Source organism: Phocoena sinus, chromosome 21 (assembly GCF_008692025.1).
Source record: "Phocoena sinus isolate mPhoSin1 chromosome 21, mPhoSin1.pri, whole genome shotgun sequence".
NCBI lineage: Eukaryota > Metazoa > Chordata > Mammalia > Artiodactyla > Phocoenidae > Phocoena > Phocoena sinus.
This window is the reverse complement of record NC_045783.1, coordinates 12,875,775-12,899,209: the sequence shown is the minus strand read 5'-3', so window position 1 is coordinate 12,899,209 and position 23,435 is coordinate 12,875,775. Positions and strand designations below refer to the sequence as shown.

General features: G+C 47.9%; 1 protein-coding gene across 6 annotated transcripts in view; it reads left to right on the top strand.

Annotated features, from left to right (window-relative positions):
• The window catches only part of ENPP6 (ectonucleotide pyrophosphatase/phosphodiesterase 6), a 101,518-nt gene that overhangs the window by 32,195 nt on the left and 45,888 nt on the right, over positions 1–23,435 (top strand). For all 6 annotated transcript variants that reach the window (XM_032618386.1, XM_032618389.1, XM_032618385.1 and 3 more), the window contains exon 2: positions 12,248–12,427. In XM_032618386.1, the coding sequence (XP_032474277.1) occupies positions 12,248–12,427 (180 nt within the window). The remainder of the gene's footprint in view (positions 1–12,247; positions 12,428–23,435) is intronic.

Here is a 23,435-nt window from a genome sequence, read left to right as displayed (position 1 = left end):
TTATATACACAGATCATTAGGCCAGGTGCAGTGTCAACTCCAGACACTGTGTGTTTATATGCTGATCGCTGGTGCTCGTTGATCAGGGCAGATAAGCTGTGGCTACAACCATGACCTGAACTGTTTTTTCCTCTCGTGACTTGGGAGACTGGTCTCACTATTCTGTGGTCACACCTGACCCAAGGCAGTGAACTTGATGGGCCAGCATCATACCTCACACATAGGTTTTTGTTTGTTTATTGTAGATTGGTTGGTTCACACTAGATTGAGCCAATAAAGTTGTAGATTACCTCACACACCTGAATAGCTGAATTTGATCATTCTTTATCAATTCCTGACATTAATTGTTGATCCAGTAATGTTTTGGTACCTGTCTTTGGAGCTCACCCGTCAGCCTTTCCAGGTTCTACACCAATTGAAAAGATGGATTGGGGAACGTGGCTTGGATACAAGACCTAAATGTGACCCCCCCCTTTTTTTTTTTACAGTATTGAACTCTCCATCCTTAACCCACCCCTGCCCCAGTCACAGGCGGGGCAGCTGGAGAACTAAAGAAACCCCCTGCCCTGGCGCAGGGAGGACTCCTGTCCTGGGTGAATTTACGGGGAGGGAACGAAAAAGGGGCCTTCCACCACCTGAAGGCAGACAGGATGGGAGGGGGCTGGAGCCTGTTTTATGCCAAAGTAACCACTCCCAGTAGCGTGAGGAATGTGGCCGGCCTGATGTCACTGGGGAAGGGGAGGGTGGCTCAATGGGCGGGGAGGAGGTGAATGCTTTATGACTAGGGAGAGAGTGGAGAAGCTTGTGGACAGAGGTATTGGCTGCGTCTCTCTCGTGTATGGAAGAATAAGGGCTAGGAATAAGGACTTTCCACCTCCAAGCACCTGCCATCTTTAGAAGTCCCTAGAAATACTTAGTAAAATGGGAGTGTGTTTCAAAAGGGATTCCATCTTAAATGCAGTAATTAATTCAAGCTCTTTTCCAACTCTGCACAGAGGTAAGGATAGATTAAATTGTCTGGAAATTTCTTTGAACTTTGATAAAAATTAGCTTTCCCCAAATAAAGAGTGTTTAAAACAAAAAGTCCCAAACTTACATTTTTGTCCTTATTCAGGAAAATAATTTTTGTTTCTGTCCCTGTATTCTAGTTGTTAAATAATTGCACCAAGCTAGTACACTCCAGAAAAATAAAACAATACATTCTTTAGAGTCCAGTGACCTCAAAACTATGAGCATGAATATCTCTAATCAAAAAATATCTCCCCTTTTAACATTTTGGGGTTATTTTTGTTGCAGTCCGTATACTTCACACTATAATCAAAGCCTGTTATCTTGGTCTTGCAATATTTGTGACTCAGACTTGATCAGGACTGTGTCTGGCACATACATCAGTAGCTGCGTTTAAAAATGTGCAAATTGTGAACTCTTCTTTCAGCTTGATCTTGCATATTTCACTTGAAACCACTTCTTTAACATACCAGATTCTGTCTTTGAACAAGTTAAGAAAATCAGATATATTTCCTAGCAGAGCTGATCATAAAGCAAATTTCGATTTGTAAGTTAGGTAGTTAACTTTGAGCAATGCACTGTTAATTCAAGTCTCTTGGGCATCAAGTAGTTATTTGAAAATTCACTCGTCTAAACAGGGTCTAAACTCATCTTTAGACCCTCCAGATGCTCAAGGAAGAGCTCAGAGAGGAGTCTAGTGGTGGGAAAGTCTGGCTTATATAATGTGCTCAGGCTGCCCGGCTCTGGATCCGGTGTGTAGTTACCTCTTGGCGTCATGTCAATTTGAGGTGATGTATATACATACGTTCACTCTCTAAAATGCACCCATTAGCTTGAGATCTCCAGATTTCAGACCTTTGGGAGCCTCTCGTTCCACAGCTGGACCCCTTCCAGAGGGAGAGGGAGGGGAAGATTCCCGTCCGCTTTGTTCGTATCCCTCGTCTGGCAGCCTTCCCTCCTTCAGAGATATTTATGGTAAAGTCTGTGCATGATAATGCATTGCAAGAGGCAGGAGCATCTGGCTTTCTGGAGATCTGAGCACCTCACTGTGGTTACCTTGGTGAGAGTCTTAGAGGCAGTCCTGGATTGTGGGGCAATTTCTATGAAAATGACCAAGCCCTATGGGGCTGGTGAGCCACCCAGTGGCCAGAAGGGAGTAGCTGCTGGGAAGAGCGCGGGCACCGTCAGTGAGACCTGGCTTCGAACTGGGGCTCTGTTCTTTTATTAGCTGCGTGGCGCTAGCCTCGCCACACAGCCACTTTGAGCCTTAGTTCTCCCACCTGCCACATGAGGACAGTATTATCTACCTCTTAGAGTTGTGTTGAAGACGAAATGAGATGGAAGCACAAAGCACCAAGTTTCAGGTACGTGGAAGGCGGCCAAGAGCTGGTAACTAGTCCGGTTACTAAGCTGATCAGCAGATACCCGTCAGGTTGGCTCAGGTCTTTGGCCTTCAGGTTATGACCCCTCCTGAGTCTAACCTGGCCTCTAGCCCATCCATGCGGTGCCCCAGGTAAAGTGCTTCCTGAGTGGACTGATCCCCGGAACCTGACACCTGGACTGAACGGTCCCCTGAAGTCAACCTGTCCTTGAGGGCAGAAGCTCTACAGATGGCATGAAAGCAAGCACAAAGTGGCAGCAGCTCCCTCTCCGTGGGCTTCTTAAGGCTGAGGATTGTATCAAGTGCCGGGTCATACACTGGTGAACCAGTGTTAGTGGGTTGTAGTGGTTAAGGGCGAGGACTCTGTGTCCAGCCTCCCTCAGTCAAATCCTGGCTCCACTCTACCCACTGGTGTGAGAATTTAGGCAAGCTACCTCTCTGGGCCTCGGTTACTTTACCTGTAAGGTAGGGCTACCAATAGCACTTATCCCTGAGGGTAGTCATGAAGATTAAGTGTGTTAGTTTCCTGAGGCTGCTTTAAATTCCACAAATTGGGTGCCTTGAACAACACAGTTCTGGAGGGCAGAAGTCAGAAACCAAGGTGCTGGCAGGTTGTGGTCCCTCTGAAGGCTCTAGCGGAGAGTCCTTCCTTGCCTCTTGCCGCTTCTGGTGGCTCCTGCTGTCCCTTGGCTTGTAGGTGGCCGTCTTCTCCCTGTGGCTTCACATCGTCCTCCCTCTGTGCATGTCTGTCTCTGTGTCCAACTTTCCCCTTTTATAAGGGCATCAGGGTCCACCCTATGACCTCATTTTGTTCAAAAACTTGATTATCTCTGTAAAGAGCCAATTTCCAAATAAGGTCACATTTTGAGCTACTAGGGGTTAAGGACTCCAACATATCTTTTTTGGGAGGGTACAATTCAACCTGTAACAGATGAACTTAGAACAATCATTGGAACATAGTAAGCATTACACACGTGTTAACTATTTTTATCTTTAATACTCACCCCAATCCAGCCAGGGAAGTAATGTTATTCCCATTTTACAGATGGAAAAATGAGGCTCTGAGAGGTTAAAGATTAGCCTCAATCCGCACAACTAGAAAGGGGGAAGACCCCTTAACCCCAACTCTGATCTGTCTGACCACATGTCCGTCCTCTCTCCATCGTACCCATCACCTCCCAGAGATGGACAGGTTGCCCACAGCCTGTTCCGTGTGCCCATCACACATGGTTGTAACCCAGACTTCCAGCGGGTGGCCCCAGAGGCCTGCCTGCAGCTGTGGACTCAGAACTCACCTGAGTGCTGCCTCTGGGTGAAAATGTATATGTTCTAAGGAAAGAATCATCTCCAAGGTCTGTATTAATATTTTGTAACCTGTATTTATATCTCTATGTTTTGGCTAAATTGATGTACCTAAAATATAACTTAATTTTTCACTTTTCACCCGGCTGTTTTGATATATAGTAGACACAGCCATATTCATCTAATGGAAACACATGGATGTCAGAAGAACGCAACGAATGGCTTTAATATTGCTTTGTAAAGGTGATTATACACCGAGAATTAAGAAAGCCTTTTGTATAATAGAGAAATTCCTCACTGGCTGTGGAACCTGAGTGTTTAGCGATACCATTCGCTATGCAGTTGTTTTTCTGCGTGTGTGTTTAAAGACGTAAGTAAATGGTTTTAAAAAAGAGCCAAGAGGTCTCATCTTGAAACCAGCATCGTTTTATGTTCCAGGATACAACTGTAACCACTAAATCTACTGCAGCCATGAAAGGTGAAAGAGTGGTGATTCAAGTTCCGGTTGTTCGTGTTCTCTTTGCCCCTGCACCCCACACACCATTTATTAGCACCGGGACAGTGAACAAAATATTCAGCCCTTTTGCAGCTAATATATATAAAATGCAGAGAGCCATTCCTCACTTATGAATTTACAGGTGGAGGGTTAGACCAGGAGGCCAGCTGAGGTCCCTTCCATTTCTGAGATGTGTGTGGGATCATACACACTCATAAGACCCTCTGCCGGGGACCTCAGGCTCAGGTCGTCTCCCATGTTTAATTAAGGACTCCTGCCCAAGAGGTCAACATGATTTTCTTGAGAAATCCGCGTCTTATGATTTTCTTTGGCGGTTGTGCCGGATATTGTCTGTTTGTCTCTTTGCCCTACTCACCCTTCCCTGGCCTGCCTGGAGCCCCAGGAGGTGCAGCGCCTCAGCTGGACAGCGGGAGGACAGCAGAGTCGGGGTATCCATCTCCGCCAGGCTCCCTGCTGGCCACACCCGCTGCCCTAGCTCTTCAAGCCTGGGGAGCAGGTGCAGGGTGGGTGGAAGTGGCTCCTTGTGACTGTTAAGCCTGGGTTGCTTCACCATGTCTTCTGGGCTCCCCAGGACCCTGGCCACCCCTTTGCAAATCACCCCTTTAATGACCAGTGATGTATTGTGCCAGGACCTTGGCTGAGTGAAGCTCTGGCTGTCTTGAATTGTATTAGCTCAGCATATCATTAAAAGCATCTCGCCTTTCAAGGAAGGGGAACCCTGAGTGATGGAGAGCAAGATTCTACATTTTACCTGAATAAGAAATATCCACACCCCCCAATCCCATCATAATTTTGCACATGCCATCATCTCCGTCTGCAGCGCTGTTTGTGCGCAGAAACGTCCTGCTTAGCTCTCAACTCCCAGCTCCTCTAGAAGCTTCCTCTGATCCTTGCAGGCAGTCTCTGCCACTCCTCATTCTACATTCCTTCTGGGCTGCGCCCACACCTGCTGATTCCACTTCTTATCCTTTACTGTTACTGTGAAATTGGGACAAATAAAGGATGCTTTCTCTAGAGTTGCCAGATAAAGTACAGGATATTCAGTTAGAATTTTAGATTAACAACAAATAATTGTTTCGCAGAGGTATGTTCCATGGACTACTTGGGACATACTTACAGTAAAAAATTTTATCTGAAACTCAAATTTAACTGGGAAGCTTCCAGCGTTTTGTTGTTGTTTTGTTTTGTTTTTTTGCTAAAATAAACCTGGCAGCTCTGACTAGAATAGCCTTATAAAGTCGGCGATTCCTGATCAAAGAAACACTTTCTTTCGGTTTCTTCCTTCCTTATTTTCTTCCTGCCCCCCCCACCGCCCCCCATATTTTTTCAGTATTCTATCAGTTAACGAGCTATGCAAATTTAGGAGCTCAGCAGGAGCTCTGGGGGGCTGAACTGCTTCTGAGAAAACTTTGACCTCCCGAGAGAAGTTTCGGAGGTGGGTGCTGTGGAGCAGAGAATGGAGCCGACATGAGTCAGTCAGTAAGATGCGCAAGGCTACGATCTTTCCAGTGACGGGCCAAGGAGGAGGCCCTGGAGGGGGAGGCTGGAAAGACTTTGCAGAACTTGGATGTCTAGTGCTCAATTTGAAGTTCTTTGCACTGTTCTCAGTCTTCCCCTGTGCACCCCACTGGATCCCCAGTAAAGTTCACCCCCCCTCATGACTATGTCATGTGAGTGGCCGTAAAGCACTGAGCCTCACCTCTGGGGAGCCATATGTTATGGGAGCAGGAGGCTAGAAGTAGAGAGGCCTGCAAGTTAGTGAGTGTCACAGGGAAGTGCAAGAGTCTGGCGGAAACAGGGTTGGGACAAATCATGTGGAGAGCTCGAAAGAAAGGAGGCTCCAGCTGATCTCTAGATTACATTTGTGTGTGTGACTCTCTACCCTAACAATAATAATATAAGTTAATCAGAACAGTTTTTACTGTGTGCTATGTATTCATATATGTATTTACATGTGTCTGTGTACACAAACACGCTCCTCCCTTTGCACTGTTTGGATAAGCACAAAATCCAGTTACTGCAGTTTAGCTAAATAATACCAGTTCTGCAACATGATTCAGATTTCAGTTACCATGGTATATTAACTAAAATAAATCTGGCAACCTTAATTGTAACTATTGCAGCATAAAATATAAACTTCATTCCTAGCTCATCAGTCCATAAATCACTGTGTAAATAACAAATGTGCATCATAATCAGTGACCAATCACATCACTTCTTTCAAGGTCTGTTGCTGCCCATCTGTTATTTAGTTCATGCACAGACAGCAAAGCATATAATTGTGTTCCCTCTTTGTCTTCCAGTGATAAATGCAGATAATTTAATTTTTAATAAACTACTACTGTTGGATAATGCTCTGGGTCACCCTGATTCTCTTGGACACCTGAAGATTTGAACATTTTCTTTTTATGACAAAAGCAATTTCAATAATCCAGCAAACAGACCATAGAGTTATTTCAATTTTTAAAGCCTATTATCTTAGATGGACTTTTGGACAGGCTATTGAGGCTACAGTGGGAGATCATGCAATTTCTTTAGCTGAATTTTGGAGGACATATGACATAGAACATGCAACTGAAAACATTCAAGCATCATGGCAGAAAGTGACAGCAAGTAATATGTGTGTGGTGTGGCAGAAATTTTTGCATTTACTGTGCAAATAACTTTGCAGTATTTGAATCAAAAGGAATTGGAATCATAGAGGAAATAGTTGACCGTGGGAAAGTTGACACTGACACTATTGGAGACTCACTATGCAGCCGGAGGAGCTTAGTGAAGGCGAACTTATCGACGAAGGAAGGGGTGGTGATGAAAAGGAGGAAGATATCCTAGAGGAAGTGACACCAGCAAAACTACTTCACATTAAAACAAGTCTCAGACATATTTCATGACATTGAAAACACAAAGGATAAAATGTTTGAAGATGATCCACACTTAGAAAGGGTCTGAAAATTTGCCTCAGTATAGAAAAGATGCTCCCTCGTATTGTTTTATATCTTGGGAGGAAGTCAAGCACTGTTCACACCATTCTTTCTTTCTTTTTTTTTTTTTTTTTGCGGTATGCGGGCCTCTCACTGTTGTGGCCTCTCCCGTTGCGGAGCACAGGCTCCGGACGCACAGGCTCAGCAGCCATGGCTCACGGGCCCAGCCGCTCCGTGGCATGTGGGATCTTCCCGGACCAGGGCACGAGCCCGCATCCCCTGCATCGGCAGGTGGACTCTCAACCACTGCACCACCAGGGGAGCACCAGGACCACATCTTTTGATCTTTGTATACCTGGCACGTAAACATTATTTGATAAATACATGTTGAGTGAATGAAAAAAAAAAAAGAATAAATGAAGTAAGAAACCATAAAAGGAATTAACGTTCAGTGCTTGAAAGTAATGAGAAAAGATTAAGACTGACTGAAGACTAAGTAGCAGCAACCTTACTGATCCCCAGTTCCAGGTACAATGGGCAGATCCTCAAGCATCTCATTTGATATGAATGCCAGCCATTTTTGAGATGTTTGGAAATATTTAATATGGTGCAGAGGATTATGGGTACTTGCTAAGAAACTTCTGGTGATGGTCATTACATCAGAACACAGCTGTCTAAGGCTTTGAGGAATAAAGAATGAAGGTGTCATATCCTGCTGCTTTCTTACAGCAGTTCTAGGTATGGACGCTATTGCATCAGCTCCCACCGAGAGAGACAAACAGCGGCCCCACCCTGGCCCCCAACGCGCGAGAGCCACTAGCAGCTCCCAGTCAAATGCAGGAGCTCTTGAGCTGAGGTGGGGTCTGCAGATGGGTTAAGAGTCCACAGCTCCGTCAAGTATCGGGCTGACTGCTACTTTTTATATTAATAAGTCTATAAACTCTTCGGTCTTAGGGATAAGGGGGGAAAAGGGAGAAAAATGTTCATCTGTGTTGGGGCATGTTTGTGCCAGGAGCTGCCTGCATTTTCACAGTGAGCGCTGAGCCTCCTGGCACAAAGTTTAAAGACCCACAGAGCTGCGTTTGGAGGAGGGAGAGGCGGGTAGAAGCAGAAGTGGACCTTCCTTACACCATACCCGAAAGCCACCTGAGATCTGTGGTTTGTGACGGTGTCAGGAAGGGTTCTCCTGATGCCCTGAGCAAAGGGTCCAAATAATCAAACTACAGCAAGATCTGCTTAGAAAGCCCAAAGCAGAGAAAAATCAAGCAAAGTTGCAGATGCATAAAAATAGATACAGGTCAGGCAGAAATATGGATACCAGAGCTTGTAGGCTGCAGAAGCCAGTACCCCATGTTGTGTTGTGTTGTTTTCTTTCAGCCAAGCAATAAAAACCAAAGAGCAAGAGAGGGCCTGGGTAGGTAAGGAAACCAGCTTGAGGAAGAGCAGACTCACGCTGTTACAGACACAGACCACCAGCCTTTATATATTCATGGGAAGGAAAATCGGCTCAGCTGGGAGAGAAGATTCGAGCAGATGATGAGATGGAGAGCGTACGTCTCCTGCTGGCTTCCGTGAAAGGCAGTGCTTCACAGAACAAAGGGATGCCTCTGGGGGCTAGCACTGCATCTGTGATGAAGCCTTTGAAGAATACACCCTCTCGCTTCAACTCAAGGCCCAGTCCACTAAAAGAATAAAACCCACTTTCTAAACAGGGGTCTGAGATGACCTTCTTGTTGAAACAGCTCCCTCTACACTTGGAAACCCTTTAATCATATAAGGAAAATCACTGGTCCCAGGATCTTCTTCGGCACCATTCACTCACAGGAAGTGGGCAGGACCCTCCGTGCTGGTGCCTCGCGTCCAGCCTTTGGAGAGGGGTTGGGTCTCGGGGGAGTGGGAATGGATCACTTACCTCCATGGGTCTGAGTTCCCCTTAGAATGGATGTGCCTTTCTGGGCCAGCCTAGACCAGCCAGGATGCTGGGTGGGAACAGGAACCAAAGCCATCTCTGGAGACCTCGTCTCAAAGACGCTTCCCTGAAGAACGCCATAATTAAAGGCTTTGAAGCTCACTTGAGTCTACGGGCACCACAACCAATTGGTATGAAAAGAAAATATGAAAGCTAATGCTACATCCTACCTAATGGTGAGGAGAGAAGACCCATTATGAAAAAAGCTAAGAGGCCCAGAGAACCACAGGAAACAAGACTTCATCATCTGAAATGTAAAAATATGGTAGAACTGTGTGTTAACTGCACACATAGATCCAACCTCTCCTCAATGAGGCCTTACGGGTGTTAAAAAAAATAAGTGTAAGAGGTAGAGAATTTAGCAGAAATTCTCTGGGAGAATATTCTTTCTGTCTCTGTCTCTCTGACACGCACACACACACAAACACCCCCCCCCACCCCCACCCCACAATCCAGTCATACTACAGCTCTACAGTCTAAAGGAGGCCATAATATTTTACCCATGAGGAAAAGAGCGAAGGAGGGTGAGAGAGCCTGCACCACCCTTTGGGTCTAGAGTGTTGAACGTGAGTGTTGAAAAGAAGAAGGAAATTTTATCAAATGATATTGTGGGGTTCTGCGATATACAAGTAAAGGTTATATAAGTACTTAAAAAATATTTTCAGTTACTTCATGCTTCTCTGGATGTAGCACGTTTTGGAAACTGAATCACGTGAGGCCCCTGCTTAGATTCGGGTTTCACGCATTCCTTCTAGAATAGCTGAAACAGTTCCAGTTAAAAGTAGAGACTCCTGCACACACACAACCCCACTTGGTACCTTCCCTTATTATTCCTGTATCTGATATCTGTAGCCCTTCTGACGCTCTCCCAGCGATTCACTCAGAGGCTCCGTTTGGTCTACTGACCTCAGTAACGCTTTTCATACACCCTTCTAATTTTCACCCTTCCTGTGAGTTTGTACGCACCAGCACCAGGTGAGATGCCCTCCCTGCCCTTGGTAGAGCGCTAGAGAGCATCTACAGAGAAAGACCCTAAAGGACACATTTCCCACGACTATTATCACGATTATCTTGCCTCGTGAAAAGGGTGAGTGAGCGTCATTAGGATGATAGAAATGCTTAGATAGGGGATGCAGTGTCTTGGGTTAAGGAAATAGATAAGAACTTTCACTCATGAGGCAGGTTCCCTTAATATTGTTAAACTCTGATACACCAGAAAGGATAACAGAACCAATAAGAAGGATGCCTCTCCTTTTAGTAGTAGGAATTATCCTCAGCACCCGAGTTGGTGACGATCCTTATAATTCTCCAGGTAAGACGACAACCTGGGCTTCCCTGGTGGCGCAGAGGTTAAGAATCTGCCTGCCAATGCAGGGGACACAGGTTCGAGCCCTGGTCCAGGAAGATCCCACGTGCCTCGGAGCAACTAAATCCATGTGCGATGACTACTGAGCCTGTGCTCTAGAGCCTGCGAGCCATAACTACTGAAGCTCACACGCCACAACTACTGAAGCTCGCCCGCCACCACTACTGAAGCCCGCGTGCCTAGAGCCCGTGCTCCGCAACAAGAGAAGCCACCGCAATGAGAAGCCTGCGCACCACAATGAAGAATAGCTCCCGCTCGCCTCAACTCGGGAAAGACTGTGTGCAGCAACGAAGACCCAATGCAGCCAAAAATAATTAAATAAAATAAATAAATTTATTTAAAAAAAAGACTACAACGTGGTCCCCTTCTTAGCCCCTCCCAGGAGGCCTGTCTCTTTTATGCAGGGGACCCTTTGTTGAGTATTACATAGCAATGCACTTGAGGTTGGGGACTACATTTATTCAGATTTGAGTCTCTACACCTATCACAATGTGTAGTTCATAGGAGCATTTAATAAATGTTAGTTGAAGAAATAAATAAAACTAAGAAGTTCCTTAATCACTGGATCATTTTCTCAAAGTTTTTATTTTTTAATTTTATCAGTTTACATGTGAAAGCTTCAGTCAGGGTCAAAAAACTAACTCTACAGCTTTGGGTAAACATTTTGTTTGGCTCTCTGGGCTTTAAGTTGCAAGCATCATTTGTGGAATGCATGGGTTTCTGTGATGAAATAAAAGGTTTTTCTTTTAAGATATTTTGGGTCTACGAATTTTTTAAATTTTATTTTACGGTTTCTCCTTTTTTTTGATTAAAAATAAAGTGTGGGTGTTGGGGGGCTTGCTGGCAAGAAGACAGAACAACAGCAAACAAACAAGCAAACGAAAAAAGCCACTTTGATTAAGCACAGTCAGTGAGCTCCGTGAAGCGTGTTTCAGCCCGACGCCAAATGACGCTCACTAAAATTGCAGCAATTTTTGATGCACGTGCCAATGTTTGTGTTATTTTTACTTTAAAGATGTAACAGATTGCTCCAAAATAAATAATTTAAACCTAATGTTTCAAAAGATTCCAAGCGCTGTGTCTTTCACTTCTGTAACCAACAGAAGCAACCCTCCTCTCTATGTAACGCTCCTTTGGGAGGGTTGTTTTCTTGCTTTGTTTTTCGAAGTAGACTATTATTAAGTCACGAAAAACAATGATGTACTGATTGATATTACGACATGGATGAACCTTAAACACATTATGCTAAATGCAAGAAGCCAGACATAAAAGGCCACATATTGTATGATTCCATTTATACAAAATATCCAGAACAGGCAAATTCATGGAGACAGGAAGTAGATGGATGGTTACCTGGGACTGGGAGTAGGAGGGAATGGAGAGTGGCTGCTAATTTGCATGAGGTTTCTTTTGGGGGTGATGAAAATGTTCTAGAATTAGACAGTAGTGATGATTGCACAACTTTGTAAATACAATAAAAGCACTGAATGTATACTGTTTTTTTGGTACGCGGGCCTCTCACTGTTGTGGCCTCTCCTGTTGCGGAGCACAGGCTCCGGAAGCGCAGGCCCAGCAGCCATGGCTCACGGGCCCAGCCGCTCCGCGGCATGTGGGATCTTCCCGGACCGGGGCATGAACCCGCATCCCCTGCATCGGCAGGCGGATTCCCAACCACTGCGCCACCAGGGAAGCCCCTGAATGGCTTTTAAATTCAGAAAATAAAGATGAAAAGTAAAAAATACCAGAGCAATAAACTGACAGCCTTGTGTTTTCATTAACGTAGGTCGCCATTGTGAAGTCCATCAGATGATCGGGAACTACATGTGGGACCCCGCCACCAACAAGTCATTTGACATAGGGGTCAACAGAGACAGCCTGATGCCTCTCTGGTGGAATGGATCAGAACCTCTGTGGATCACTCTGACCAAGGCCAAAAGGAAGGTCTACATGTACTACTGGCCAGGTGAGTGTGTTGACATCCACGCCTGTCCAACCTTCCAAATCTCAAAGCACCATTGGAGTCTCTGAGAACAAAGCATGTAGATGTGTTTGAAGACCAAGCCAGGATTTAGAAAATGGGGTCTTTGTTCAAGAAATGTCTTATGGACATGTTTCTTTAAGTTTTGGTTCAAACTCTCTAACATCAGACCAGACATAATGCCATTTCCTAATTCCCTTGGTTCACCAATATTTCTGCAGTATATCATGCGTTTTCATGGGTAAAATTTTGGATACACTGGAGAGATAAATTATAGGGTGCTTATTTGCTTTACAAAAGAACTTGGAGTACCATTTCTATAGATTTTGAGCTCCCCTACAATACTGAAAAGAGGATTCAAAGCTCTTACAACTTTTTGGTTGTGCATTAAATGAAGTCCCTTTATATTAATATTCCTCCTGTACATCCTAAATCAATGAGAAACTAAAGTACTTAACTTACTTCAGTGAGGGAGGTAAGCACTCATGCAGACTGCCCTGGCTGCTGTGAGGGGGCTTCAGGAGACTCATCTTGTCAGCCAAACTCTTGTTATTAAGGATGACAGGATTCAGTGACAACAGAATACTCAACTCGCCACTGACTTTGCATTGGTAGGATGTGTTCCTAGTCAGTGGGCAATATAACTTTTCCATGCACATGGCTGTAGACACGTTTTTCCTAACTCTTCCCGGTGCAATACTGATGATTGTCATTGTGGAGGAAGAGATCAGGAGGCCTAGAAGAAATGAAGGGACAAGTGGGGGAAGCATGTGGAGGGATCTTGCTGGCCTGGGCTGGAGACAGCGGCAGCCTGATGGAACTGTGCGAGCGTGGCGGGTTCTGGGGGGCGGGGGAGCGGGGGGAAGGGGGAGTGAGCCCGGGCTGAGTCACAGGTGGCCCACACCAAGGACGTGGGCCTGGAGCGAGAGTTTGGAGGATGCTGGTTGCAGGTGGCCACATGCAGAGCTGCTCCGGGGGCTCAAGGCTGTGCCAACTCTTGGAGGAGGGGCGTCAAGCAAGGACGGGTGGAGAGCAGGGAAAGCAGGCCCACGGCTGCGCTGTGTTGAGTGTCCTGAAAGCTGCCGCAGAGCAGAGACTGACATCCACAGGTGAGCCCAGGACGGCCAGGGCAGCTGCGTTCCTTCAAAACCCGGCAGAAGAACAGACAGACAGCCTGGTTCTGCGGGCAGATGCAGTGTCGGGGGAGTGCTGGAGTTGCTTCAGAAGACGCCTGGGGTTCGGTCCATAGCAGCTACCTGGGCTGACATAAGGAGAAGCTTTCAAGCATGGGAAGGGTTGAAGAGACTCTACCTTAAGTGGAGGCTCAACTTTTCACGGAGCTGGACGTAAGATTGAGAAAACAAGTCGGTGCATCCGCCAAGCTAATCAGACTTGGTCGAGGAGCCCAGCTCGGGTTCAGCCCCATGTGACGACGAGATCCAGAACCGAAAGATGTTGCTGCGCTTTGAGGTCATTCTCAGCAATCATCATCAACAAACACAAGGGCCCGCAGGCATAGGCCTAGGAGGGGCCGGGAGCAAACACGCGCTCTTAGGGACCACCTCGAGACGAACCTGAGGACCATCAAGACGAATGCTGTCCCGACTCCAGAAGGGCCATCTTCCCCGGGATCCGGTTAATGTGACTTTCTGTGTCTTGGAACTTGATCTCTTCTTGCTCTGAAGAGCACCTCCCCCGGCACCTCCCCCCAGATCCCCACATGCCTCCTGCACATATGCTGTCCTCTGATGGCCTTCTGGGAGCCCTGGATGCCAGTGCTCGTGGAAAGCGGGGGAAGATCTTAAAGGAGACAGTTGCCATGTTTCAGACTTCTCTCCGCTGTATTACAGAGCATCGCTCTTTATCTCATCCTGGAGAGTCTGGCTCCTTAATCATAATCAGCAATTTGAATTCATGTATCACTGAGTAGCTACAAAGTCTCAGTGCTAACGTGAATGTAAAATATCTTGTCGCTCCTCCAAAATAGCTCCTGAAGGGCGAGAAACGGCCAATCGCTTTCTTTGATTCAGCAGCTCATGTGATGTGACACATACGGCTTGAGATCAGTTTATGGTGTTTCCTATCAGGAGGGCAGAAGCTAAAACAGATAACCTCCCAGAATTTCCTCAGTGATCTACATGGATGTTAGCTAACCATCTGGCCGTGTTGAAGTCTTGATAGAAATTGGATGAAAAGTCTCTTGTTTCTTAGACACTGTCCATTCCTTCTAAACTGGATCCACAAATAAAGGCTCCCTGAGAACCAGCTGTCTCTGAAGGCCCTGCCGCCCAGCCCAAGCCAGGCGTGCTCTGGCCCCTCCATTCTTACGGGTTGACAGCTGAGGGATTAACGATCACTGCTGTCCTTTCTCCCTCCACCTTGGTCCTCTCCGGCCACAGCTCATAGCCCAGTGAGTGTTCATTTGTCTCTGCAAGATTTAGTGAAGTGCAGTGGCATTTCTTCTAAACATGACTTGGTTTTATTTTTCTTCTCAAACCCTCCTCTTCCTTCTCCAGTCCCCACCAGACATTGTACAGACCTCTCGATGAGGCCTGGAAAATCTTTATTGCTCCAGTGAGCTGTGTTATGACACTTTGAGTCTTGCCATTAAGTCAATATTTAGAAGTACAATTTAGAAATGGCAGTAGTTCAAGTCTTCCTGTCAGGTAGATAAAGCAGCAGACTGAAAAACTGATCACTGGTAAAGAGTCCAAAAGACCCCACCTCAAGCCTTGAGAAATTTAATATCGTAAACAGACCCTTTATTACCCCACCCAGTGGTGCCGTGGAGCTGTGCAGAGGAAAATGTGCCTCAGGGAATGATCCCAGGCCCTAACTCAAATATCTGGGGTCGGGGGAAGGCTCCCCCAAATCAGCCAGGACCAGCGTCACCGGGACCTAGAAGTGCTCTGCAAAGGATGAGAGCTGAGTGTGTGTCATTCACTAATTTTATTCCCCTATTCCATCCCTCTGGTCTGAGGTCAAAGGAGTTTCATTGAGTGGGGGGAAAGAAGAGGCTCCAATATTCACTTCATATCAAGAGCAACCCAAAGAGAAGGATGCCTTGCGGGAGGAGGTGAAGTGGGGGAGTATAGGAGGATACGTACTGATAAGATATTGCATGGAAGTAGAGTTTGCACTCCTTGGACAGTCGATGCTCCCTTACATAGTGGCAGCGGTTTTTAAGTTTATTCTTACGGCTATCGTGAAATACAAAAAAAGGAACAAAAACCAGCAGCCTTTAGGAGTCTGTAGTTTAAAAACTCCTTGGAGCAAGGGTCTGAAGACTCTCAGTTCTACATCTTCAGTCATGATTTTGCAGTATTAACTCCTTATGGCCAAGCAGTCAGGAGGAATTGGGGGCAACCATTCATATGGCTCCGGGAGGGTGTTGGGTGTGGGTCTGGGGTCTTCTGCTGTCCTCTTCCCGTCCTGTTTAGGTGTTGAGACAAATAAGACACCTTTTATGTGCGGAAAGACACATTTCCAGCTGGCTTCTCCTCCCCTACTTCCCAGAGGTGGGCTGGCTGGAGAGTTAACAGATGAGTATCTGACTCAGCTCCAGTCAAGTTTTGGTTGTTAAAATCAAGAGGATTTCCTCTGGATGCGTGAGGAGGCATGTCCTGACTACGGATCAGGAATTGTGGTTGTTCACAGAATCTTCCCCTTCCCTGCTGTGCTGGGTCCCTGACAACCTTCCATTGGGCTGAACTTAGATGAATGCACTTAGGCTCAGGGGAGGTCCGGAGCCTAGCATCAATCATGCAAATGTGTGGGTTAACGTTACAGCCAAGGTCTTGGACTCTATCTACATGACTCCAAATATCTGCATAAAAACTGAATTTTTTTTTCAGGCAAATATTTAACAATCAGATACAGGGGGTCCAGATTTTCACTAAATTTTCCAACGCTGCCACCAATTTGGCATTAAGCTTTAAGATGTATGTAATTTTAGGACCAGAAGAGGCTTTATTCTGTATGTAGTTTGCTGGTTCCTACACTTGTAAATCAAGACCTCCTTAGGATACTGATAAAAACTATGGATTTTTTTTGTATTAGAAAAACAAGCACATACATACTATACACACAATTTTGTGCTCATGTAACACAAGAGGCTACAATGATGAGGACTGCTAGATGGTCTTTGACACGGAAATGCATACATATGTATAATATCTAGTTGATTTGATTCTTTTCAACGTGAGGGAAATGTCTTAGAAACTCACTAAAGTATCAGTGAAGCCCAAACTCCTCTAGTTAATGTTGTTTGCCAAGAGTAGGCTTGGGTTAAAATTCTCTAAGACTCTCTGGGTCAAATTCACCTTGAGTCCTTTCCTTTGTTTGTTGGTAACTTGGGTAAGGTCTGCCTCATTGCCCTTGTCTGTCCGCGTCAGCAATAAGAAGATTACAAATTCACATGGCAAGTTAGAGGTTGTCTCAGAGAAGTGATCTGTCTTCAGAAGCATCCTGCAGGATTTCTAGGCGTCAACCGTTTCTGCTGCAGAGATATTGAGGAGGTGGTGCCTTTCTGGACTGCTGCCTGCAGGGGTGACTCCCCCAGCACTCGAAAGTCTTCTGAGCTGTCCAGCCACATCCAGTCTCCTTTTGCAGGATGGTGTCTTGGCCAGAAGAGCCCATAGTTTCTCAGCAGCATCCGTTACGGTAACTAGGAAGCCTTAAAGAGAAATCCAGGGACAAACTTCCATTCTTCACAAATCATGGCAAATCTGTTTCTTCATAAAACATCTTAAAAGGGTGTGACTCAAGGCCCTGTAATAAGCTCTCAGGAGACAACTGTTAGCAACACCAGATATAGGCTCTCCCCACCCTACCCCCAGCCCCCCAGAGAACTTACCATCCATTCAGTCAAGGAGACACGTGATAATCTAATACTCGCCCATAGAAATGAAAAGGCCACTTGTTTAAAGTATAACAGTGAAAAGCATATTGCATTGTGACCTCCTCTAATAGGGGATCTGGTTTCACCCAGAGGGTGACGTGAGTTAACACCTGAGGGGATGGGCAGGGTAGCGGGGTGGGAGCGCGGGAGCACGGCGTATGTTAAGGGATGGATGTGGCGTGTGGATGGGCTGGAGAGAAGCTGAGGCCAGGCCGGGCTCCGTGGGCCAGCTGAAGAATTTGGTCTTATGCTGAGAGGGGTAGGAAGTCACTGGAAGGTTCTAAGGAGGAGGGTGACAGTACCATATTTGCATTTGGCAAGATTACTCTGGCAGCACCGTGGAGAAAGGAACGTAGGCCTCCAGAGGGGCTGGATGAGGGGCGACCAACCCGTCAGGAAGGTACTGCACAGACCTAGCAAAGAGGTGAGAATAGTGTGGATGAGGGTAAAGGAAGTGGGGAGAAATGGGTGGGTTGGGGACATACTTAGGTATTAAAATTGCCAGGGCCTGGTGATGCACTTTGGGATTAAGGGACCGAGCAGTGACGGGCATGACACTTGGTTTCTGGCTTATAGGACTAAGGAGGGAGGGTGTGTCTTTGCCCATCCCGGGAAATTGAAAGAGGAGTGGTTTGGAGGCAGAGGAACGTCTGTGTCGACTCTGAGACGTGTCACGTCGTGTGCCTGGAGCTTGAGGACTGAGCTGGAGATACACAGATGTGTGGTTCTCGGGAGGGCCCGGGGCCGGTGAAGCTGTGGGCAGGAAGGTCAGCCGGGGAAGAGCCCACGTGAAGAGAGGAGACGGCCCCAGACACAGCCTGGAGTGGAGGAGGCTCATGCTTAACGATCAGATGGGGCGAGTGAGTCTGCGGAGGAAACAAAGATTGACTTGCTCGGGAAGCAGGAGGAAAGCCAGAAGAGCTGGGAAAAGTCCAAGGAGAGTGATGCCATCCTTTGAAGGTGTCTGATGGGGGGCTTGATGTCACCCGAGAGGCAGGGGAGGCGCCACTGGAGAGCGACACCAGCTGAAATCTATTGGCCCCTCTTGTTACAGAGACCAGAGGAACCGAATGGTTTCAAGAGGGGAGTGGCCATCCCCGGGCTCATTGTCGAGCGACACTGCGGGGCGGCAGAGACAGCGTGTGGACTTATTATCTGGGGCATCGCTGGCAAGCTCTGAACTTTGTAGCTGTTAATTTTTTTAACATTTTTCAACTTAGTCTCAAGAAAGGTCCATAATGATAACCCCAGGGTAGCCTTTAATTTCCCTCTATTGCCCGAGAGTCTGCTTGAATAGCAACAATGATCATTGTACCTCATCTAATACTGGTTTTGAAGAAAACATAGTGTACGAAGAATAAAATTTGCCGTGATTTTTTCCGCAAAGACGATTTTCAATTAAACAGGAAAAGTGACATTAACAAAACAAAACAAAACACCTTTTATTGTTCTGGTTAGTGAACCCTGTGACTCCCGCTGGGAGTTCGTGTATTCTAATGGTGAACAAGCACATCTCCTCAGGTCGGGAGGCCAGATAAGGAGTCAGCAGTCACCATCCACCGTGGATGACGCTGGGACTATAATAGACACGGTAATGGATGTGCAGGTGGGACAGATTTCTAGGAGCATCTGAGGCCGAGGGAAGGAGCATTGTGCTAAGGTTCCAAGACGAGCAGGCAAGGGCACGTCGTGTTCCTGAAACTACAAAGAATACGACAAGGTTGCAGCTGAGTGGCTAAGGCAGGGGTGAAGAGATCGGAAACTGGAAATGGCCAGATCTTAAGAACCAGGGACTTGGGCTCTGGTATGTAAAGGGACTTGTGTTTAAGGAACAAAGGTGTTTTAGATCATATCAGTTTCAGAAACAGATAAGCCCCAAAGTCTCAGTGGCTTAACCCAATGGAAGTTTATTTTTTGCTACAGAAAGTCTGAAAAGGGTCATTGTGATCCACAGTTGGCTCTCTGAACAAGGATACAGACACCGGTGGGGACTGAAACGTGTCCCCCAAATCCATACCTCAGAGCCCTAGTCCCCCATGTGGTGATGTCTGGCGGTGAGGCCTTTGGGAAGTAATCAAGTTTGGACAAGGTCATGATCCTTTTTACTCCCGCTGGGTCTTCCTTTCTTGCCGTTTAAGGGGCATCTCTGTCCTTGTTTCTCCCTCCTTAGGAGTGATTCTCCACCCTGGGTACGCTAAGAATCCCCTGAGGCCATTATGAAATATAAGAGCCCAGGCTGCATCCTCAGAGGTTCTGATGTCACTGGTGTGGATCGAGGGGCTGAGGACTGCAGCGAGAGACCCTCTGCAGCGGGCCTGGTGCATAGACCTAGCGTGCCTGCCCTGGGTGCCCACAGCCTTGGCATGGCTTCCAGCCCCACACTCCCATCCCTGCCGGTCACACTGTCCCAAGAAGCCTCTTCCCGTCATTCTCTCCCCCCTGCCTCAGTCCCCAGGGTCACTCTGTGTCGTTGGCGCTGGCCTGTCCGAAACCTGACATCAACAGGGAAAGGAAAAGAGATGAGTAGTTTGAGCATCTGAAGTGAGCTCAGCGCTTCGCAGACATAATTTTACTCAACCCTCACAACAGTCCTAAGACATGACTGCTGTCATCCCCACTTTCCAGACGGGGGCATGGAAGTTCCCAGAACACACAGCCAGGACACAGTAAGCCAGCTGGGCCGCTGCCGGGGCTGCCTGAGTCCACGCCCCGCGCAGGGTCCCTCCCTGAGCTTGGCCGAGGCGGGGGAGGGTCTTCCCACCGGCCATCCCAGGTTTGCCAGTTCAACTGCCCCCCACAGCCCAGGGTGGGAGCGGAGGGATTCAGGGGGAGGGATCCTGACAGAGTGAAGAAAAGAGCCCAGAGTCGGGACTTCCTGTAGAAACTCAGTCCCCGGTAGAGAATGCTGGAGGCTTGGCTTTTGGTGGCCGAGGCAGGCCTATACCCACCCCCGGGTCTGTTCCACTTTCCCCCTCGGCACCAAACACACCCTCGTTGCCAGCGGGCAGGGGGCTCAGCTGCCCCTGCAGTGCTTTTCTCAGCTGGTGGGCCGCTGGCTGTGGGATCCAGCATCTGTCAGAGGGATTCCTTAGGGTGAGACAGAGACGTGGCACTTTGACCTCACCAGAGCCCTTTGTGTGCAGAGAGCTCTGTCGCCTCCCGGCCTCTCCCCTCCTGTTCTCCCTGCTGTGCTGGATGGAGCCCTTGAGGAACCTCGGGGGAATGTAAAGAGCTAGAACATGACCGGAAAGAAAACAGCTGAGACCAGTTCAGCCACTTCTCTGCCGGGACCAGGGATAGTCACTTAATCTCTCTGTGTGGCGGGTTCCTTATCTGTCCCACAGGAATGACTACGTGTGCCTCTCAGGCTTGCTGGGCGTGTGAAATGAGATAAGATATAGAGAGTATCCGACTAGAATATACGGTTAGTAGCTATACAGTAACCCCACCCTTGCCCCCCGATTCTTAAAAGGGAGCTTCAGCCTGTGTCCTTCTAATGCGTCGCATGGGGTGCACGGGGGGAGGGGGAAGCTCTGGCCAGGTCACTCTTGGCCCAAAATAATGCTGCAAGGTCACATCAGGGCTTCAGATACACACTTGCAGCAAAGGCCACAGGGTGAAACACAAGTCCTGTTTTAAATCGCCATGAGAATTCTGAGACAGGCCATCATGGCCAGTCAGGGACAGGAAAGGAGTTTCCCAGGAAAGGGATGGATGGAGGGATCTGGCCACTGGGTCATCAGAAGACGGAAAGAGGACAGAGTCTGGCGTTTTGATGCCTCAGGGCTGGGGGGCAGAAGCCACGGACAGGGCGAGCTGTGCACACAGGACTCTGTGCAGAGGCGGGTGCTGAGTGCTCGAGGTGTGGCCACTGGGGCGGCCCTCAGGCTTTGCCCAGGTGTGCAGAGCGCTGGCTTTGCAGGGCCACATGTAGCACTCACTCCCGCTCCCAGCCATTCCTGGAAGTGGTTCAGAACCAGCTCAGAAGCTGGGGAGACCAGGGTTCCCCCAGATACATGGTGGGAGGAAAAGGGCAGTTGGTAAGACCTGGAGATCACAGACTTGAACTGGAGGGCTGGGGGATGAGGAATCCCTGGGTCGGCGCTAGAGTTCTAGCAAAGCCGCTGGCAAGGCTGAGCCTGCGGTCAAGGGCTTGCCGGCCTCCTGCATCCCGAGGAGGCCCAGGCTTCTTGGATCCAAATACCAGGAAACCACCTGCTCCGGGAGGAGGCTCTGGTGGGGACCACCACGTGTGCAGCAGTCGAGATGCCTTCCCCCTGGGGAGCATGACATCACTTGCAGGATTTCGATGACCTTGAGGCATGCGCCTCTGACCCAGAGATGCTGCTCGTGGCTGATATGAGGGCACCAGGCGCCCCTCACTCCTCACCTGGGCCTGCTGGGGAGGAGTACGGTCCCTGACCCTGGGACAGAGACTCTCCCATCTAAAGCTGACTCGCAGAGGCAGAGATCTTTGGCCTCACGATGCCTTGCTAAGGTTTCACCACTGCCTTCCTAAAGCAGACACCCAGCCTGGGTTGTGCACATGCCCCTCTGCCCTCAGGTTCCCATTATCACCTTTCACGCCCAGTGAGTCCTTTCCCGTTGAGTTTCCAGAACCGGCTCTAATGGATGAGTGCTTCTCATCTCACCAGTCTGCTCGCGTGCACAAGGCCAGTCTGCATGGCATCCCGTGTTCAGGCCAGCCCACCCCGCCACCTCCCCCATCCCAGCCCTGTGGGCCCGGCTGACCTGGGAAAGGGCCTCTGAGATCAAAGGCCACACTTTCCCCAAGGACTTGTCCCCATAAGCTCCTGGGCCTCAGCTGTATCTTCCTGGAGAAGGTGCCATGTTTCTAAGAGTTAATTGACTTAGCTGTTTTAATAAGCTCTCTTGAGACGCATATTCAACCGTAGTACACCTGCCTCATATCCCATAAAATGCAGCTCACAGGGGTTATTGTCACAAGGTGTGTGGAAGTTGGAAGCCGAGCGGCACTTGGAAGGCGGGACCTGTGTTCTGGGACGTTTAGAGAAATGCGATTTTCATGGGCTCAGCTTCCTTGGAGAGAGTTGGCAGGAAGCAAGGATCAGTCAGGAAAGCAGTGGAAAAGTATCAGAGCCAGGAAGCTGATTACTAGGTGGCAAGGAGACCTTGGGACAGTCACTTCTCCCATCGCAGGCATTTGTTTTCTCAGCTGCAAAATAAAAGTCACTGATGTAAGGCTGCCGCGAAGGGCCGTGAAAGCTGTTCGTTGTGCCCGGATGCTGTGTCCGCGGGGGCGTGGCTCACACTATAGTAGTCATAGATTTGCATATTTATTTTGACAATATGTTGGTCTGTGACGGTCATGTTGCTATGACAAAATAGATATATTAAAATAATTGTCTAGCAGATATAAGTTAAGTGTTTTGAAGAAGAAGTGACTTAAAATTTTTTTTTGGCACAGAGATGCATGGGCTTAGTGGCGCTCCTCTTTGGTTGTGCTTTAAGTTCCCTCCAGCTCAGGATATATTTATTAGGTTGCTGAGATGGGACTGTCCAGCAGGAAGGCAGACTCTAGACAGAGATAAGACGAGGACCTGAACTGTGAGCCCTAATTAAGGGCAATTCCCTTTCAAGTTCCCTGGGAACAATGAGGAAATAAGATGCAGGAAAGCCAAAGCCTGCCCTTGAAGCACTGGTGAAACCAAAATCTTACTGCCAACTTCCTGGTTGGTCTTTGAAACTGCAAAAGCCAGGCCACTGCCTTTGTTTCCCCACAGACCCCTGTGCAGAGATTCAGGAATCCCTGTTTCCTCAGGCACCGGTGGGCTGACCTGAAGGACCTCAGTTGCCCAGATCCACACTCCCTGGGAGGCCAGGAAAGCGGCCTGGAGGCGACAGCCCGAGGGGCTGAGCAGTGCGCCTAGGTTCACAGACTGAGCCCACGGTGGGTCCAGAAAGGGGCCCACAGGCTCCTGATTAGAGAAATAGCTCGTGGGATCCACACAACACACCCCTTCCAGCCTGATGATTTCCATCAGGTAAAGACTAAGGAAAACAAAAGGAAGCCCCCAGACTAATTCTTCCAGGAATGACGAGCCTTGCCGT